Below are 19,749 nucleotides of genomic sequence, written 5' to 3' on the forward strand. Positions count from 1 at the left end.
AAGAAGAGATAGATACATATATTTTATACTTCTTATCAGTCTAAGACATATCTAAGAACATTTAAAAATACTTTTAAAATTCTTATTACTCTAGATGTTATTTGATATACCAAAGGACTTATCTTGTAGAAAGTAAGTATGATTTGAGTCACTTTGCTATTTTCATAGATTCATAGATTCCAAGGACCTTAGAGGTCCTCTCCAATTCAATGCCCTCATCATACAGAGGAGGAAATGGGAGACCAAAGTGAATAAAGGTCTTAGTCTAGTTTACCTAGCTAGTGTCTGAGACAGATCAAAATTCAATTCACTGCCCTTCCACTATACTTACAATGCAGAGATTGCCACACGCTTTAAAGAAAACCCTCCAACAATACCTTTGGTCTGTTTTAATTTACCTGAATATTAATTGTAACTAAATAATGAAATGACTAACCACTCATTACTAACCACTTTTTCTTTCTTTCTTTTCTTTCTACTCATTTCCCTTCCTTTTATTCTAGAAGAGGAAGAAGGCAAGTTCTATTTGTTTCTTGTAAAAAGCACTTAGAATACATATATGTGTATGTAGTGTTTGTGAAAATTGGTAGATTGTTTAAAATGATAGGCAATAGTAAATGTCCAGTAGTCACTACCCAATGCTTCATCATGGCAGTAGGTCATTTTCATTGTAGGTTGCTATAATGGTTGTCTTTGTTGTTCATCAATAATCATCTCTGTCTATTACCTCTATTTGGGGAATTCTAATAAACAATAAGAAAAAATGGGTATAATATCCATAATTTTGTTAGTAATGTAGATTATATCATATTTGCTAAATAAGATGAGTTATCATATATATATATATACATATATATGCATATATATGTATATATATATTTATATAAAATGAGGAGAAGAGTAAATAATAGTGTTCCATAACCACAGGTACTTTTTTGTTCTCTTCCAGCAGAGGAGCAGGATTAAAATTAGATTCCTAATAACAATGGACTAAATCCCTGTGTTGTCAAAATTTTTAGTGGTAAAATTTGTAGATTTTTCTACTCATATTGCTATCTGTTATATAAGTGGAACACTATCATGTCCATTACTATATCCATTTTTATTCCTATAAAATTTTAAAATATTTCTTTTTGATCAAAATAATTGTAAATTATATTTTGCACAAAACTTCAGTACAATACGATACAGTAAAACAAATAAACATTTCAAATCAAATATTGTCTTATCCCCTCTTGTGCTGGGGGAATTGGGAATGGAACATTTCAATGAGACACTGTCCCTGCACCTCAATAACAGAGTAATGTGGTGAAGTACTTAGGAGGCAAAGGGGAGCTTTGTTTTCTAGCTGCTATCATCATTCGGTTAAGCTGATGTCTCTAAGAATTTTATACTACTGGACGATAAAACAATTACTGTCATTTTTTTTCCAGGTCATCAGTCGTTTATGTCTGCTTCTTGCAGTGTGTTACATTGCCCAGCTGCATGTACGTGTAGTAACAATATAGTGGATTGTCGTGGAAAAGGGCTTCCCGAGATACCTACCAATCTCCCAGAAACCATCACCGAAATGTATGTCATTTGATCTTTTTTATTGTTTATTTCCTTTATTCATCAAGTTACCAGGATGTATCCATCTCGATTATTTGTGGGAAACCCAGGGCATTATCAAAAGGGAACCTGAGGGATCAGCCAAAGGAAATTTTCTAGATTCTCACTGATACGATGTTGACAGGAAGCAGATTCTTGTTTACTGTGGTCCAGGAAGAATTAGAAGATGTTTGTTTAGAGAAAAGAATTCCCTCCAGTCCCTGGGAAAAGGTGTGAACACACCTCTCTAGAAAAGGAGGAAGATGCTTTATAGGCATTTAACCTGAGGGAAGGTGCTAGATGGATTAGCTACTTGAGGGAAACTGAGCAAGGTCACCCAAGCTTAGTGGTTTTCAGTCTTTTCCTGAATGATAATTGTACAATGCAGCTTTATTATTTGAGAGTTGTGCATTTTCACAACCTATTACTAGCCAAGCAATATGTTGCATCTCTGTAGGTAAATTTTATTATTAAATTTGTTTTTCTAGGTTTTTTTTTAATTTTACTCTAATTTCTGCTAGTATCCATCCTCCTTCTCTATAATAAAGGCAAAAAAGGGAAAAATCAGCATATCTTATTATAATATTGAAAATCTCTAAAAATAGGGCCAGTGTTCAAGGGAAATAGGTCAACTACAACATGGATTTCCCACATCTGCAAAGGGGTGGGATGGTGCTCCCATATCTCTGATTTTGAGCAAGGCTTTTTAAATATTTTTTGATATTCACCTTTTTTTAATGTAGTTGTTCTTTCCATTTACTTGGTCACATTCATTGTGTATACTGTATTTTGGCTCCACTTAATTCTATATTACTTAATATAAATTTTTTTTATGCTTCTCTGTATTTGTCAAATTTCCCATTTTTTCCAAGGGTAATATTCAGGCATCATGGTTTATTCAGTCGTTCTCCAAATAATAGTCATTTACTTCATTTGTAGTATTTTGTTATCAGAGAAATACTAAACACTTGGAATCTATGCTGACTTCCTTCTTATCAATGGCCCCTTTAGGACTGAAGCCTAGTGATGGAATCACTAGGTACATTTTGATCAATTGATTTGCATAATTTCCATCGTACTCTATCTCTCCACAATCCCTCCAAAATTGACTATTCCCATTTTTTGTCATCTATGCAAAGACACATTTTAAAATCAATAAGGCCACTCAAAAAGACTTTGATATCATAGTGATAAAATCAGATAGCTAGAGAAGAATAAACAACCCTGTCTGAAAATTCTATGATACTTAAAACTTCCAAAAACTAAAGCAGTCATCTATCTTCACAATACCACACCCACATCTTATTAAAAATTAAAAATTTCACTCAGCAAGATTGCCTTCAGTATGAAATAACTAATTTCGCCAAGTTTTTTCACAAATGGATTTTTTTACTAAATTAATTTTGATAACTCAAGTAAAACATATTGCTCAAGACATATCATTAAATTGGTTTAAAAATATGAATATCACTGAACTTCATATAGCGTTAAAATTAATTTAAATGACAAAAATCCTAGATTCTGTTTTGGGAAATATGAACTGTCCATATGAAACAATCAATGAACCAAATGGTACTTTGCATATTTCAGGATTATATACATAATGTAATAAAGTGCTTTGTGTTATAGTGCTTTTAAAAATGTAACAGTATATAATTATTTTGGATAATAAAAACTAAAAGGGCATAGAAGTAGTGCATGAATAAAATTCTGAAATGGGAATAAGATTGATATTGGTAGACAAATACAGGAAGCATCCCAAGTGTGAAAAGAGCATGAGGCAAAGACATCAATGAGAGTGAGCATGTTTCTTGATGGATCCATAAAGGATCATGAATGGAGCAAAGCGTTCATTTTGGACAAGAGTGAAAATGGAATTGGGAAGTTAAAACACAATTGGGAGAACCTTGACATTTAGATCGAGTACTTTGGCTTTAATACAGCAACTAGTAAAGCAACTAGGAATTTTCCTTAGGCATGGAAATACCGTGATAACGTCAGTCTTTGAGTGTGATGATGATGGCTTGGAGAAAGCAGACGCAACAATAATGATTCAGAGTTGATAAAGACTAGCATGTTATGATGAGGATCTGGCCACATGTAATGGCAGTGGGGATTCTCTAAGACAGTTTGAAATGGGAATTGAGAGAAAGGTAAAGAAAAGTGATGGAAAAAGATGACCGGAGAACTAATGGAAGCAAGGATGGAGAGATAGAACATTTTAGCCAATAGATCTCAATTTAGACAAAGAGCTGTAAGACTGAAGTAAGAGTAGATGTCCCTTAGAAATGCTTTGGAGAGAATGTCAGAATCTCAAGTGGGAGTGAGTGGTCAAGATAGGACATCTAGAAATGGAAGTCATTAGGATATATACTTGCAGGCTATACTAACTTTCTCTCTGTTCCTTTGATGTCCTTTCTTTATACAGGACCAGTTCTTCTCAAATATACCATTACTTATTTTTCTTTTCATATGATATAGTATTTCCCTTCTTAAAACGTTATTTTTCATTTTTTTTCCCTGTCCTGACCCACATGATCTTCGTTAATCTTTAGAAATGAAATATTATGATGGCCATATGTAAGTCAGATTTAATAATCTTCATTTCTGATGATCCCCATTTTTCACTGAGTATTCTGAATAATTATAACTACTTTCAGAGTAAGACATCACTTTTCCATTTACCACGTATGAACTCAAAGTATCTTAGCACTTAGTAAAGATGCATTTTCCCAGAAGAATTAGTAGGCTTTGAATTTATATCACAGTGTTTGCATTCTTCAAATATATTCCATTTATTTGTTATTTCACAGTGAATTTTTATATAACAAATTTAGATTCCATCCTAAATATTCAAACAAGATGCTAGCTAGCACAGCTATGGAAACCAAACAATTTTTTTTCTTTTCCTTAAATTTATCTTGCTCTGAAGGATATTTTCAGTGACTGTTCAGACTCTAGTCTCAATTTGCCTTTGGCATTTAAGCACATTTGATGAAAACTTCTGAAAGAATGCATTCAGCTTAGTGATTTATGGAATCTAATAGAAAGTAGACATGATTAAACAAGTCATTTTAGAAGATGAAAATTGCAACAATTCACCAAAAATGGCCAGGTTTTGCATTAATTTGTTACTTTTAATAAAAGGATTTGAGAATATGATACCATACGAAAAATTTCTAATACTTTGATTAGAATATGATCCTTTTTGTATGAAAGATATTAGACTCAAGCCTCTTACACATACATTGAAAAAGCTTAAAATTTTATTGGGTATTATTTTTTAAAATATAGTACAATGTACATAAATATTTTTTAAAAGAAAGGTCACATGAATGCTGTATTCTTAAGGAATTCTTAACAAGATTTTTGAAATTTAAAAAAGAGTTCTATAGTGCAATTCTGTTATTTTTAGCACTAATTACTAAAAGAAAATGTATGGAATCCTTTGAGGTAAAAGCTATACATTAAAGGTGATATAAATCACAATTATTTTTCTTTTTAATTATTTTAAATCCTATTTTTTAAGTTACTCAAGTAACTTGGTCAGATTTAATAATCTTCACTTCTGATGATGCCCATTTTTCATTGAGTATTCTGAATAATTATACCTACTTTCAGAGTAAGACATCACTTTTCCATTTACCACATATGAACTCAAAAGTATCTTAGCAGTTAGTAAAGATGCAGTCTCGTAGTGATGTCCGAGGGAACAAGCGTTGATCAAAAGGCCATTGGATTTGAAGATTAGGAGGCCACTGATAAATTAAGGGCAATTTTTCATAAAGTTATGGACACACAAGTGAGATACAAGCATATTGTGTGGAAAGGAAGGACAGGCATCCAAATCATTATTTCTTTAGCATGATGACTAGTCATCTAACTTATTTACTCCACCAAATAAAATCAGATTTTCTACATGCACATAAAAAGAATTTAAGAAAATCTTATAAGAATGTATATAATTATAAGATTATACTTATAAGAATTATATGTAATTGGAAAAAATAGTGGAAAAAAAACAAAAAGAAAGAAATTATGAATTTCTAGTTTTATAATTTGATTCTCTTATTAAACATATAATAAATTTAATAGATCAGTGTCAGACCTGCCACCATGATCTCTAATTCTCTCTGGGCTTCCCTTTTGTTCTGTTTTGTGTGTGTGTGTGTGTGTGTGTGTGTGTGTGTGTATATATATATATAGTGTGTGTGTATGTATGCATAATATGGATGGATGGATCCATGCATAAAAACAGTATTGATCATTTATTTTGGGGGGAAGAACTCCTCTTCCTAAAATTTTGAATTAGTTCTTTATCTTTATTAAAAATAAAACATTTAGCAAAGGAACTTAGTTAACTATAGAAAGTCTTTTTTTTTAAACTATTTCCTTTCTAAATTTTATTGCATTATTTTTGTTTGTTAATCAAAAATATCCATTTAGCCTTTCTCTATCTCATTCTTATTTGGTCACCAATTTAATTCTCTCCTTGTCTATAGCCACTGTCCTTTGTAAAGAGTTTTATCTTGGATTCTTTCTTCTAACTCATCTCTCATTTCCATTCAGTTCCCAAATCCTGTCGTGTCATCCTCTGCATTATTGCATTTCATTCACTAACATTCCCATGTGAAACTGTTACTATAGTTGGCATAGATAATAAAGCCAAGGAGAAAGGTGATGAGAGCCTGAATAAAGGGGGCAGCTAGGGGAGCCTAAAAAAGGAGGCTTCCAAAAGCTTTGTGGAGGTAGAGTGAATGGCACTGAGCAACTGAGGTGAGATGAGTTTGCGAGTTTAAGGGATCATTAATAAAGCAAGATTGTTCCTAAATTGGGAAGCAAGCTGCTGGATGAACGCTGGCAGGAGTTTAGCAGCATGAGCCTCAGGCTTTTGACAGAATCTTTGGGAGGGGAGTTGGGGGAGGAACAAGGAGCTGAGTTTGGGATTTCCTGGGAATACCCAGGATGGAATGGACAGCAGGCTGCTAGTGACAGCCATGGAGGGAGGTCACATCCTTGCAAAGTGAGGCTGTTGGGCACAACGAAAGAGTGCTGACCCCTGCAGCCACAGTTTGATATAGAAAACTATACATTAATATTATCTATGCTTCATTCTATTTTCATTTGCTTCTTTTGTTAAATATTTCTTAATTACATTTAGGAGGTGGGCACAGAGCACAGAGCAACTGGATAGAGAGTAGACTCATCTTCTTGAGTTCGAATTTGGTCTCAGACACTTAGCAGCTGAGTGACCCCAAGCAAATCACTTAATCTCCTTTGCCTCAGTTTCCTCATCTGTGAAATGGCCCGGAGAAGGAAATGGCAAACAGCTGTCATCTCTTTTGTAAGAAAACCCCAGTGGGGTCACAAAGATTGAGACATGACTCAAACAGCTGAACAACTGACAACAATTACATTTCCATATGGCTCTGGTAGCAGCAGAGGTTTTGCTGAAGCTGTAGATGACTAGTTTGACATCTCTGGACTAAATGACCTCTAAGTTTCCTTCTAGTTCTAAATCCCAGTATCTTGGATAATCTTCTTAACAAGCAAAAGAGTATTGATTGTACTCATCCAAACAAAGAATGTGAAAAACAAATTAAGATTGAAGTATAGACAAGAACATAATTAAAAATAACCTTTCTAAAATTCGTGTAGAGGAATCAATGGATACACATTCATTCATTCAGTAAATATCTCCAAACCCAATGTTTCGTTTCATGAAGGTTGGGATCAGATCTTATTATTACTTATTACTTAATTTCCCCAGATTGCCTAAATTCATTTATTCGTTCATTCAGTGATGACTTAAGTGCCTTTTTTTCTATCCTAAGCTATGTTTAGGAGAAAATATAAATGTAATTAAGACATCATCCTTGCCTTTGGGAATCCAACAATCTCTTAAAACCTTGTAGACTTACAAGATAATAAATCTGTTGAATGTTGAATGATTTACACAATTGTTGTGGTTGTTTAAAATAGGCTGAAAGCCTTCTTTTTAAAAGCAGATGTCTTAATAATCATTCCAAGAGAGTAGAGGTAGAAGTGCTTTCTAGGACCAGACTATGGAAATACAACCATAAAGGAATGAAGGAAGTGTTCACTATTGAGAAGTGGAACAATCATGGAAATAAATTGAAATTCTAAATTCGGAGTTGAAATCAGGATGTGATAGTAGAAATAGCACAGCACTTCGATTAGGAGATCCAGATTGTGCCCCATCACTTAGTTCTAGGTAGATACACAAGCAATTCAGTTGGTCTGATTTATCTAAGGTATAAAATAGAGGTAATACTCCTTCAAAGTACCTCAAACTTTTAAGAAATTTTTACTGAAACAACCCATGTTTGAATTAGCATAAAACTGTTGGGAAAAGTATGTTTTGTAAGCTATTAAGCACCACATAAATGTCCATAATTATTAAATTAGCAAAGCACTTATTCAATATCTATTATACATAAACATAAAAGATATTTTAAAACACCCACTGGGTCAAGATGGCACAGTAGATAGAGTGCTACAACTAGAATCAGGAAGATGTGAGTTTGACTTATTAGCTGTATGACCCTGGGCAATTAATTTATCCTGTTTGCCTCAGTGTCCTTATCTGTAAAATAATCTGGAGAAATAGCAAATCGCTCTGATACCTTTGCCAAGAAAACCCAGAGAACCAGATGCGTGTGAATGGCAATAACAAGTACAACAGCATATTCCCTGCCCTCAGAGAGCTTATATTCCACCAGAAGAAGTCTATGGCCTTAAAAATCATTTTGATATTGAATTTGTTCAATATATTATTGAATGTGATTTTAAAATGTAACCAGAATATGGTTGAAAAAATAATAATAGCCTTGTTATTCAAAATAAAAGGGATACTTTTGTTTTTGAAAAATGAGAGAGGGCAAATGTTTAAATCATTAAGGAACTCTTCTTATAAGTCAATAGAGGAAAATACTTTCTATGGAAAACCAAGAAGAATAATTCTGGTAATTAATTAAAGATCTATGTCTATTATTCTTTGTTTAACAAGCAATTTTTTCTAAAATACTGTGTATTCATAAATCTGTTCATTTATTCAACAGATCATTATTAAATATATATGATTTGGGAAAGAAGAAAAAATCTTTAAGATATGACCCCTGATTTTATTGAGCTTATAACTAGACTTACAATCTACTAAAGATTCATGGCATACAGAAATAGCAATACCATAAAATACAAAGATGCTGAATAAGAGTATGAGAGGTATAAAGAAAGGTTGGAAATAGAATAGAGCAGGGGACTTTCTTAATAAAGGAAAGAAGAGAGAATTTAAAGAGGCATTAAATTCTATTGATTCAGTCAATTCAATCAAGAAATTGGTCAAAAGGATCTACCTAGTTTACTGGTTGATTTAAGAAATGTATTATTTAATTCAATAGTCCTATATAAATGTAGTTTTTTTAAAAAATTCTAATAGACAATTTTTAGTAGTTTTTTACTGATATCAGATTTTAATCAAATTGTTTGATTTTTAAAGATGTTCTATGAATCTCATATGTTATTAATAACTTAGAGAGCTCCCAAACTCAGCATCTGCAGGTATGTTACATTTTTTCCACTAACTAGTTATGTGATGTTAGACATGTTTCATCTTCTTGGGTCTATATTTCTTTACCTAACTAATAAGTTGAACTAGGTGATCTCTGAAGCTTTCAGTATTAATGGTTAAAAATTATGAGTATAAGGCATATATGTTTATGTAGATATATATGAATATTTTAACCATGTTAGTGTATGTTTATACAGAGAAAGTTTATAAGAGCATAATTATTTAACTGACCTATAAATGACAATAAGGACCACTTTATTCCACATAATTTATTTTCACAGATAAGGAAACAGCGAAAATTTATCTGGTTTGCTCCAGATCCTACAGGTGATGTACTAGCAAAGTTTGAATTCAGGGCCAGATGCTCTTGACTTCAAATCTTGAGCTCTGGTTTCTTCTAGAAAGGGCTCTCTATTTTCTGGGACAAGAACAACCACAAATAGACACTATTTTATTGCTAGATTATGCACTTCCAGTTCTATTGGATACTACTTATTAGGCTTTGGGAAACTGAAATCAATTTAAATAACTATGTTTACTTTTTTAAGTTTAAGAAATTAAGAATAAGAAAATGAATTTTTAAAAAAAGAACCAGCCATCTCAGCAAAGGACTTAATTTTTTTTTAATCAGTACATATATAATCTTAGAGAATACAGACAATGATATAATGGCAGTTCAGGATGCAAATGTTCACTCCATTGTCAAGAGTGTTTATGATGTCCACAGTCAATCTCAAAAGTGTTATATTTTAAAATACATTTGGTTGTGTTATGTACATTTTACATCCCAAATTTCACTGGAGTTCTTTTGTCCTTAAAATTAGAAGCAACATTCCTTACTTAAGAGTAAGTACTTCAGAGATACTTGTCTAATAGCCTGGAGATTCCCTGAAGCAAAAGGAACATTGCAATCCCTTTTCTTTCAAAGGACTGGCAGATGTTACCTATGATGAGAAATGTGTTGGCTACACAGAGACGTTCCTGAGATTCAGAAGCTGGAGAGAATCCCCCCGCAGAAATCTATTTTCTGCTCTCTGACAGCTGTTTTTGCCATTGACTTTAAAGGCAGATGGAGAAAATGCAGAGAAGAACTGTGAGCTTTATTGCCATGCATAATCAGCATCTGTGCAGTGTGTTACACACACATCACAGAGCTCACACTTTTTTGTCTGTGTTGTGAAAACTCTTCCAAGCTTCCAAAACGGTCTCGAAAATAAGCAAATAGCACATTTCTAGCAATTCAGGTCATTTAAATTAAACTCCATCTTCACAGTATGCTGGTGGACATAAAGCTTCATAATCTCCATCGCTCAGTCTTGAGTAAAATAAATTGAAACTGTATATGAAAATACTGCCTGCTGCATAAATGTTTAGTTTCTAATTTAGAGTTTCAATTGATTCTTATTTTGAGATTTACTTCTTTATCAGAACGCATATTAACAGAAATGTAATATGCAGAATGTTTAAATATATTTTATTTAACTACTTCAAATCTGGCACATGGAAGCGATTTTCTGCAATATGTCGGTACAATTTAATTAGAAAGATATTGACTATCATTCATAAGAATTGAAAGCTAGTGAACTGAAAATCATTAAAAATGAATGGGAATTGTCTAATGTCTTGGAAATTTGTCAAATGCTAGTCAGCATCTTTAGTTACCAAATGATGTCCTAACTTAAAGGACATAAGTTATCACAGATAACTACTGGGAAATTATATACATATTATATATATATATGTGTGTGTGTATGTGTGTGTGTATTACATACATATATATATATAATTGTGTATTATGTAATGTAATTGTGTAATATATAATGTGTATTTATATATATATATATATATATATATATATATATATATAAAAACACACACACACATACACACACATATCACAGTGCTTTTCTACTAAAAAAAACATTCAAATATATTCAAAGAGAATTTCAATATAGTAGGCTCTAGATGTTAGTAATGATGTGCTAATAAAAGTGTATAGACAAGCAAGAACACCACTGGTCAATTGAATGGAAGGGGAAAGAATAATTTATTTTCAGTAAATAACTATAGAGGGTTGGTTCCTTAGATAGAAAGTTATCTGTGAGAGGGAACATGTGAATTGACATATCCATTTTATTTCATCCTTTAAAAAGATAAACGGAATCCATTTCTTTGTTGTTGTGATGGAATAGTTTTTGAAACTCCCCTGAATGTCAGGAAGCCAATCTCCTGACCACTGTCACATCCTATGGCCTTTCCAAGAATGGTTTATGAGCATCTTTCCTTTTCCTCCATCTTCTCAGTTGACTAAATTCATGTTCATCTTAAAATTCAAAATATTGAATCTTCCATGAAGGAATAGCACACACAATGCTTTTAATTATGGCAGATTTTGTCAGAAGCATGCAAATTTATTTTAGACATTACTCTATCGGTTTTAGTGACCCTGGCATGGATTTAATTAGATTCTTCACGCAAGGGTGGCTACAAATTTGCACTCTGAAATTCAGCAGATTCTAGGCAGATAAGGCAGAAGATTAGAGGATAACAGAGCTGGAAAACACGAATTTGCTTTGCTTCCTTTGTGAAGAGAGTGGAATACCCAATGGTTTTTCTTCTATATTTATATAAATTGATTCACCATTACCAGCCCCATTTTATGGCATTCTGTCTTATAAAATGCAGTGTTTACCTTGGTATTAGTTAATCATCAAGTAGATATTTATACTATTCTACTTTTAGTAAACCCTTTCTACAGAAGCCCTTAAAGGTTTATCCCAGAATTGTACATTTGTTTATGAACTGGGCCCTAAAAGGAAGAAATTAATTCTCTTAATACTCTTCAGAATATTTTGCTTAATAGCTGTCGACGATCACATTTTTTTTTTCCTCTTTGAAAATATCCCTGCCTTGAACAAAGGATCTGCTCCATGTATTGTAACTCTCTCCTGGCCAAGACTGCTGTATTTCCTCTCAAGGTTCTAGGGCACCCTGAGGAATTGGGCTTTCTCTTTACTCTCCCCATTTGACCAGATCGAGCACAGAAGTAGTGAGAGTGCCTCACTTGGTACTTGTGACTTGTTGCCTGCTCTCATTTTAATGTTATGTCAAATTGAAAGAGAAATATAACAGAGGTCATTGTAATCTCATTGCACTATAAAGGAAGAAAAAAAGGGGGGGGATGTAGCAAACCAATGCTTTAGTTGAAAGATTAATGGAAGTTGTCAGTGATGTAGGACGACTAAATCCTTCAGCTTTTTAAGCCCTTTGACAAGAAATCATTCCAACTACAGTCTGGTCCATTGTTGTTCTGTTTAATTTTTTATAATGAACTAAAGAGATGAACATAACCTTTAAAAATGATTGCAGGCATGCACAAACTAAAAACCATATGCCCCCATGAATTCCATTTATACTAGCAAAATATGAAATGGTAAAATGATCCAAATCTCAGTACTGTATGTAATTAGAGCTTTAGAAGTCTTTTTTTTTTTTTGCTTTTTTTATAAGACATACATAAATAATCCAGGTGCATAAGTCCAGATTTTCACATTATTAAGTCAAACTTCTTGTCTCCCAGGATAATTTCAGAATTCTTAGGTACCTTCATAATCATGGGAAAATTTCCAATGGCTCATGAAATTAGCATTTTACAACCTGTTTCTCATGGACAAGATTTCACCAGAAAAAAAAACAAATATCCTGAAAAGAGAATTCCTTTTGTCTGGAATTTTTAATGCTACATATCATAATTGCCCACCTGAAGAAGACTAAACAGAGCCATAAACTTCCCAAATATCCCCTCTTAATAACTATTGCAAATGCCTAGTCATTCCTTGCCCAGGAAATCCCTGAAATGTCTGCTTAATTTGGCATCTTTTAAGATTATTTTAATTTTGTTATTTTTGTTGGGATGTAATGGGAAAAGAAAATGAATGTGATCAGTCATACTGTGTATATGGGACAATAAAGTGTGCCCTCAGTGGAATGGTAGAGAGGAGCCATTAGAGAATTCCATCTAGGAGCTAACTCTTAACTAATCATCTGGTAAATGCCAACTGGGTGCAAAGCTCTGCCATTTCTGCTCTGTTGAAAGACTGTGAGGGTTATCAACGTCCTCCATATTCATCACTATGAGGCAGAATACCCAATCTCTGCTCCTGATTATTGAATCCCTCTTTAAATTCCCTAATGACTCGTTCAGGTTCATTGTATCCTGCAGATAACTTTTGGTGGTACTATCCATTGAACCAGATTTTTTTGTATTCTATTGGTGATAAATATTAGTATTGTTTTTAATTTTAAAGAAATCCATCCAAAATGCATTCAAAGCCGATTTTGGCCTTTTCTGTTAAATGTAACTAAGAGATCAGTGACAAAAGGGTTGAGTTGATAATTTTATTTTTGATGGATCAACTAATCAGAAATCAAGAAACATTCATTAAGTTTTGCTGTCTGGGTGGGATATTCTACAGTTATCCGGTCCCGGCCGTATGTTCCAATGAGGAGCGTATGACATGTGTTCATGATGAAAATGAGTGTGTGGTCAAATAAATATGTGATTCTGACAGGGTAAGTTCAGGAAAATTTAAGATGGAAGAAATTGTTTTCATGTAATGTAATCAAGAAAAGCTTCATAGCAAAGGTAGCACATGACTTAGGCCTTGTTAAAGGAATGAATTTCAATAAGCAAGGATAAAAATAACATGTATTCCTCACAGGGTAGACCACGTATTAAGGCTCTTGGTATGTGGAAGCGTGCCGGATGAGATCAAGAAACAGTTCTCTGATTTGTCTTGAATGTAGACTATTTGCCAAGTAGCATGAATAAGAGTGGACAAGCATATAAAAGCTCGGTTGTAAACGGTCTAGATGCAAAGCTAATCTGTGATTTAATTGGATGCTGTAACTTCCTAAGCATGGAAGTGACCCGTCTTTTAGCATGGCAGTGACCCCCCCCCCGGCCAGTCCTGTGAGTTAAGATTATTTTGGGAGCTGTGTAAAGGAGAAAGGCTGCGGGCTGGCAAAGTTTGTTACAACATTCCATTTAAGAGGTAATTACCAGGTGAACTCAGGGTATTGCTATAGGAGTGGAGAGAATGGGGGGGAGCAGAGCCAGTGGGACTTGGCAACAGTGGGAGACAGCCCGTTTCAGTCATTAACCTGTCCAAAAACACCAGACTGGCCGAGCCGCGGTCCACTTCGCATCTGTGCCCTTCTCTCCATCCTCCTGCTTCAAGCCCCCAGTGGCTCTCACCTGAATGACTGAAATAGCTTCCTAATTGGTCTCCCCACTGTTCCATAACCTGGGCCTTCCACCTGCTACCTCCTCAGGCCCGGAACAGACCCGTTCCCTACCTGTACCTCTGATCCTCAGCTTCCTTCAGCCCTCCGCTCGGTTCCTTTTCCAGGCTCTTCTAGCTTGTGATGCTTCCTCTCTCCTCAAATGCTGCAATTTATCTTGTATATGTCATGCCCGCTGATAAAAGGTAGAGTCATCCATGTCGTAGGATCTTAGTTTTGGTTTGTTTTTTATTCCTGGGCCTAATGCAGTGACTTGCAAATCGGAGATGCTTAATAAATGTTTGTTTGATTGAATTAAATTAATAGTATACTTATATGTATATGATCGTGCACTTGAACTTTAAAAATCAAGTCAAAAAACAAACAAGTGTTTATTGAACCCTTAAGTATAATATCTATCCTATCAGGAATTTAACATATAAAATAGATAATAATTAAATATTAAATTACATAATTTTGACTGTAAGTGCTGCAGGAAATTAGAGACAGGCTTTTCTTTAGGATTAAAATAGCCAAGCAAAACCTGGGGAAAAAATGAGATCTAAGGAAAAATTAGCGAGGAAGAGACTAGAGGGATGATTATTACAAATTCATGGACCAGAATGGGGAGAAATAGAGATATTTTGTGCACTATTAAGATGTATCAAAGATGTCAAGGTCTTATGAAGAGGCAGCTTGGTGTGGGAGGAGGAGCCCTGGCTCTGGAGACGAAGGGACCTCAGGCCAAGTATCGTCCCTGACACTGCCAAGTTATCACTTGCCTCTCTGGCCCTGAGTTTCTTCATCTGTGAAATGGGATCGGTCTTCCAGCTCTTAACTAATTATTCTTTGATGCTCTTACAGTACCTACTTAGAAGAAAAGGAAACAGGCTAAAGTCCCAGGCAAATCTTCCCCAAGAGATTCCAACCCAATGAAAAAAGCAGTTTAGTTTCCTACCTCCAGTATATTTCTGGGATAAATAACGTAGGTGGGCCTCTGGCCTCCTGGAGCGGAAGGACAATGCTCAAGATGACCTCTCCTAATCACTTTTAGTGACTTCAGTTTGGTGGCTTCAGTGGATAAATCTTTCTCAAGCTAAGGCATCAAGGAATCATCAAAAAAAAGTGATATAATGTGGAAGCAGAGGGAAAATCAAGGCAGCAGTCACAGAATTAAGGAGGACCTTCTCAGATTTTTAGAAGCCTTTACATAAAAATATGCATGTTTGCCAATGTCTTTTAAAAAATCAATAGCACAAAAAGGAAATTTGAGTGTAGAATTAAATAATGAATTCCAAGGTCAACATTTCTAGATGGAGAGGGACAGGAATTATTTCTATAATTTTCTACCTCATCCTCTCATTCTAACTCTTACTCCAGACCCTTCAGGTTCTCTAGTCTTATCTGATTATCCTGCCCTCAAAATCATTGCCTAAATACAGTTAGGTCCTAAGTTCTCCAAAGGCTGTTTTAGTAAAGGAGTGTAGAGCATTTATAGGGATCATAAATTTGGCTTCTTCTTAGGAATCTGGACCTGAGTTATACATATTTAAAACTTTCCTGTTCCAATTTAACATTGTTTTCTTTTTCTTTTTCTCCCCACTATAGACGTTTAGAACAAAATTCAATCAAGGTCATCCCTCCTGGAGCCTTTTCACCATATAAAAAGCTTCGAAGAATGTGAGTTAAAAAACACCCTGGAATTTTATGCAATTTAAATGTATTTTTTAAAAAAATAGTTCATGTTTGTATAAAGGAACCCATCTGAGGACGGATATTTCAGAGAGTTTGGCAGCTTCATTATTCACTAACATAACAGATTGCCAGCTAGCTCTTTGGTAATTCCTGGTTCATTAATAGTAGCATTGTCTCATTTAACATGGAGTTTCATTAATTCATGATTAATGAATGATTTTTCATTAAAGTGACCCTTTGAAGTGAAAATTTCTGAGGTTCTCTCTTTTTGAAAATAGACTCTGAGTACATTCTTTCTTTAAATATTTCTGAATACAAGCTTCATACAATTTGTTTTTAATGTTTGTGATCATATGACTCAAAATAGTGTTTTATGGAACAAGTTTCAGCTTTCATACATAGGTGTCAAACAAATATGTCATAGGGAAATTTTTGGTTTTGTCCCATGCTAAATCATTCTACTTGTTATTTTTAAGAGAATCAGGCTGAATTAATATAACATAAATTGATTTCTCATTTTAGTGATCTGAGCAATAACCAAATCTCAGAAATTGCACCAGATGCTTTTCATGGCCTGCGATCACTGAACTCACTGTAAGTATTCTTATATCACATATTTACTCATATTAAGGATTGACTAAATACTGATTGAATCTATGTCTATTTGTGCCTTTTGTACAAGGACGCAAAATTTTATATTAAGAAATCTCGAAAGAAAAGCAAGAGAGTCTAGTATTTTAAGTGGGAGTTAAGAACATAGCACCCTTTCACATCTATATCCCATTCCTGTTTTTTCCCAAGAAATTTTACTTCTGCGATAGAGGAAAGAAGCATCCTACATTGAAAGTTCCCTAATAGCCATAAACTTAATAATGACTATCACAGAGAGACATCTATTTGCAGTAAAACCATTTTAATAAAAGTGGAGGTAGAGTGGTGAAATGTAACAGAGCCATATATTGTTCAAGTGCTTTATCACTGACTTCACAACTTTAAGACATTTCTGAAAGAGGTCACTCATCTCTCAAAGACTAAATCCAAAGTGGCAGCTTTTGGGTAACAAGGAAACTTCCTGATGATAAATGATGACTTTCCAAAATATGTTTACTATCTATAAATCATTCCTTGTCTTCTTGCAGGATCCCCCAAAGTACACACACAACACACACACACACACGACACACACACACACACACACACAAACAACTAAAAATTTGAAAGATATTTTTAAACTAAACTTTAAAGTTTGAAAACAAAATTAGGTCCAATTAACTTAAATATTAAATAGAATAAAATTGTTTTAGTGATGATCCTCCTGGGAGAGGGGAGAAGAAGGGATATGTTGAGTAATTTAGCTGATGGAAAGAGAAATATGTCAACTAGAAGACTGTATGGAAATATGATGGTAGAACTAATTAGAATTTCAAAAGGTATTATTATTAACTTACCTGCATGCCTCAGGGTCCTAATAAACACCGTCCACTGCCAATGGAACAATTTAGCTCAGACTAATATTCTCACAGTAGAGATTATTGTGGCATTTTTGGGAGAGTTATTTTCATTTCTAGAGCAAAGGGGAAAATAATTCTTTTCAGGTGTTCACATGAGTATGCAGGAATACTAAACCAAGCTGACCTGATGATCTGGTCTCAGGAAAGCAGAGAGTAGTCACTTCAAATTTACTGTTTGGCTTATTGCTGTTGACAGTGGCAGTTCAGGGAGAGAAAGAATTTGGAAAAGGAAAATGTCATATTTCCAGCTCAAAATTTAGTGTGTATCTGGGGTGGAGAGAAAGGTCAAGTGGAAAGTGGAGAAGGGAAGTTTGTATGTTATTAAAAATCTGTGTGTTGCATAAAGGAAACACTGCAGAATCAAGTAGTTTGTAGTTGTAGGCAGGATAGATGTTTTTAAGGGTTCTGTATTCCTTGGAGAAAAGCCATTTGGGAACTCTAAATAGCACAGTGGGGATGATCTCAGCCAACATTGGAATCTTTATTTACGCCACCTTAAGGATTCAGTGATTCACTTTATCTTCTATCTTCCATTTGGATTGAAATCATTTCTTAAATGCTGTAAAAATATTTAGCAAATTTCCAAAATGTCTCCAGCCTTTCCTAGTAAATGTCAATATCAGCATGGAGGTAAGAACTGGAATACTAGAGTTATGTAGCAAATTTCATGTTTTAAAATCTTATTTTCTAGGAACCTATTTGAGGCTTGACTTGGAAATGTAGTGATTTGTTTTGCTAATTTAATTTAAGATTAGAGTTTAACCTCTCAGCAAACAATCACAATCTCACAAAACTTCGATGAAAACTACCTTTATTCTAAGAGAAGCGAACATGTATGTGGAGCCCCAAAAGTTTGCTTATTCATGACAGTAGAATGAAGGAAGGAGTACAAACCCCAAAGGTCTCCTTAAAGGACTTGTGGCCTCGAATGGGGCAAGGGACAGAAAGGTGGGGAAAGGACAAAATCCCTCCTGGAGGGGAGGAGCAAGGAGGTTGCAAAAGCCACCTTTCTTTTCCCTTGGGAACTGCTAGACTTGGAAGGAAAGAAGGAAGGAAGGAAGAAAAACTAACTCCATTTGTAAATGGAGTTTTTTATTCCAACTTTAATATATTTTACTTCTCCTTTTGTACCTGATGGCTGAAGATGCTCAGACACAAACTGAACATAAACAATGAGCTGGGCCCTAAATTTGATAAGGAGAAAGAAAGCGAGCTAGGAAGCATTTGGGAAATTGTGCAGAGCATTTAATGATCTCCCCAGCCCATCTTCCAAATTTTAGCTCTAACACTATCATATTTCTGTTTCCCCTGTTATTTTGTTTAGGTTTTTGTTGAGCTGACTTTTGCTCCAGGTTTGTTAATATACTCATTGTGTTCTCTTATTGCCAACATGATACAGCATGATGGCATTTCTGTGAGGAAAGACTGGGAGATATACTGCAATTTCACAGTTTCTTTGGAATCTTTAATATCTACTTCTCTTAAATTAAGCATATATTTCCTTATGGGTGTCTCATTTTAGATCCCTGGCTCCCTCTAGTTCTTACCTCTCACAGATCTTCCTAGGGATTGGGGGGGGGGGGGCTTATTTAGTTTTATCACTATGTTTTCTGTCAGGTAAGAGGAAACTGTTAAGTTTTATAAGGGATTTTTATATATTTTGTTGTTTAGTCTTTTTTCAGTCATGTGTTACTCTTAGTGACCCCTTTTGACATTTTTTGGGCAAAGCTACTGGAGTTAGTCTGGCTTGTCCTTCTTTAGTTCATTTTACAGATAAGGAGACTGAGGCAAACAAGTCAAGGGACTTGTCTAGCATCATATAGTCAGTGTCTGAGGCCGCATTTGAACAAAATTCCTCCTGACTCCAAATCAGCTGGCTTTTTAAAAAATATTTTAATATTTTATATTATATATATATATTATTATGTATATTATAAATATATAAAATATATTTTTATAAAAAAATAAAATTTTAAAAAGAATCCACCTTAATAAAAATAATAATAAAAAAACCCACCAACATAGAAGCATCAAGTCATTTTTTCCGTAAATGATCGTAAGGACAGGGACGTGACCGAG

General features: G+C 34.2%; 1 protein-coding gene across 3 annotated transcripts in view; it reads left to right on the forward strand.

Annotated features, from left to right (window-relative positions):
- SLIT2 (slit guidance ligand 2) overlaps positions 1 to 19,749 on the forward strand; it is a 344,055-nt gene that overhangs the window by 216,233 nt on the left and 108,073 nt on the right. For all 3 annotated transcript variants that reach the window (XM_074275110.1, XM_074275109.1, XM_074275107.1), the window contains exons 9-11: positions 1,434 to 1,572; positions 16,073 to 16,144; positions 16,682 to 16,753. In XM_074275110.1, the coding sequence (XP_074131211.1) occupies positions 1,434 to 1,572; positions 16,073 to 16,144; positions 16,682 to 16,753 (283 nt within the window). The remainder of the gene's footprint in view (positions 1 to 1,433; positions 1,573 to 16,072; positions 16,145 to 16,681; positions 16,754 to 19,749) is intronic.

Source organism: Sminthopsis crassicaudata, chromosome 6 (assembly GCF_048593235.1).
Source record: "Sminthopsis crassicaudata isolate SCR6 chromosome 6, ASM4859323v1, whole genome shotgun sequence".
Classification (NCBI taxonomy): Eukaryota; Metazoa; Chordata; class Mammalia; order Dasyuromorphia; family Dasyuridae; genus Sminthopsis; species Sminthopsis crassicaudata.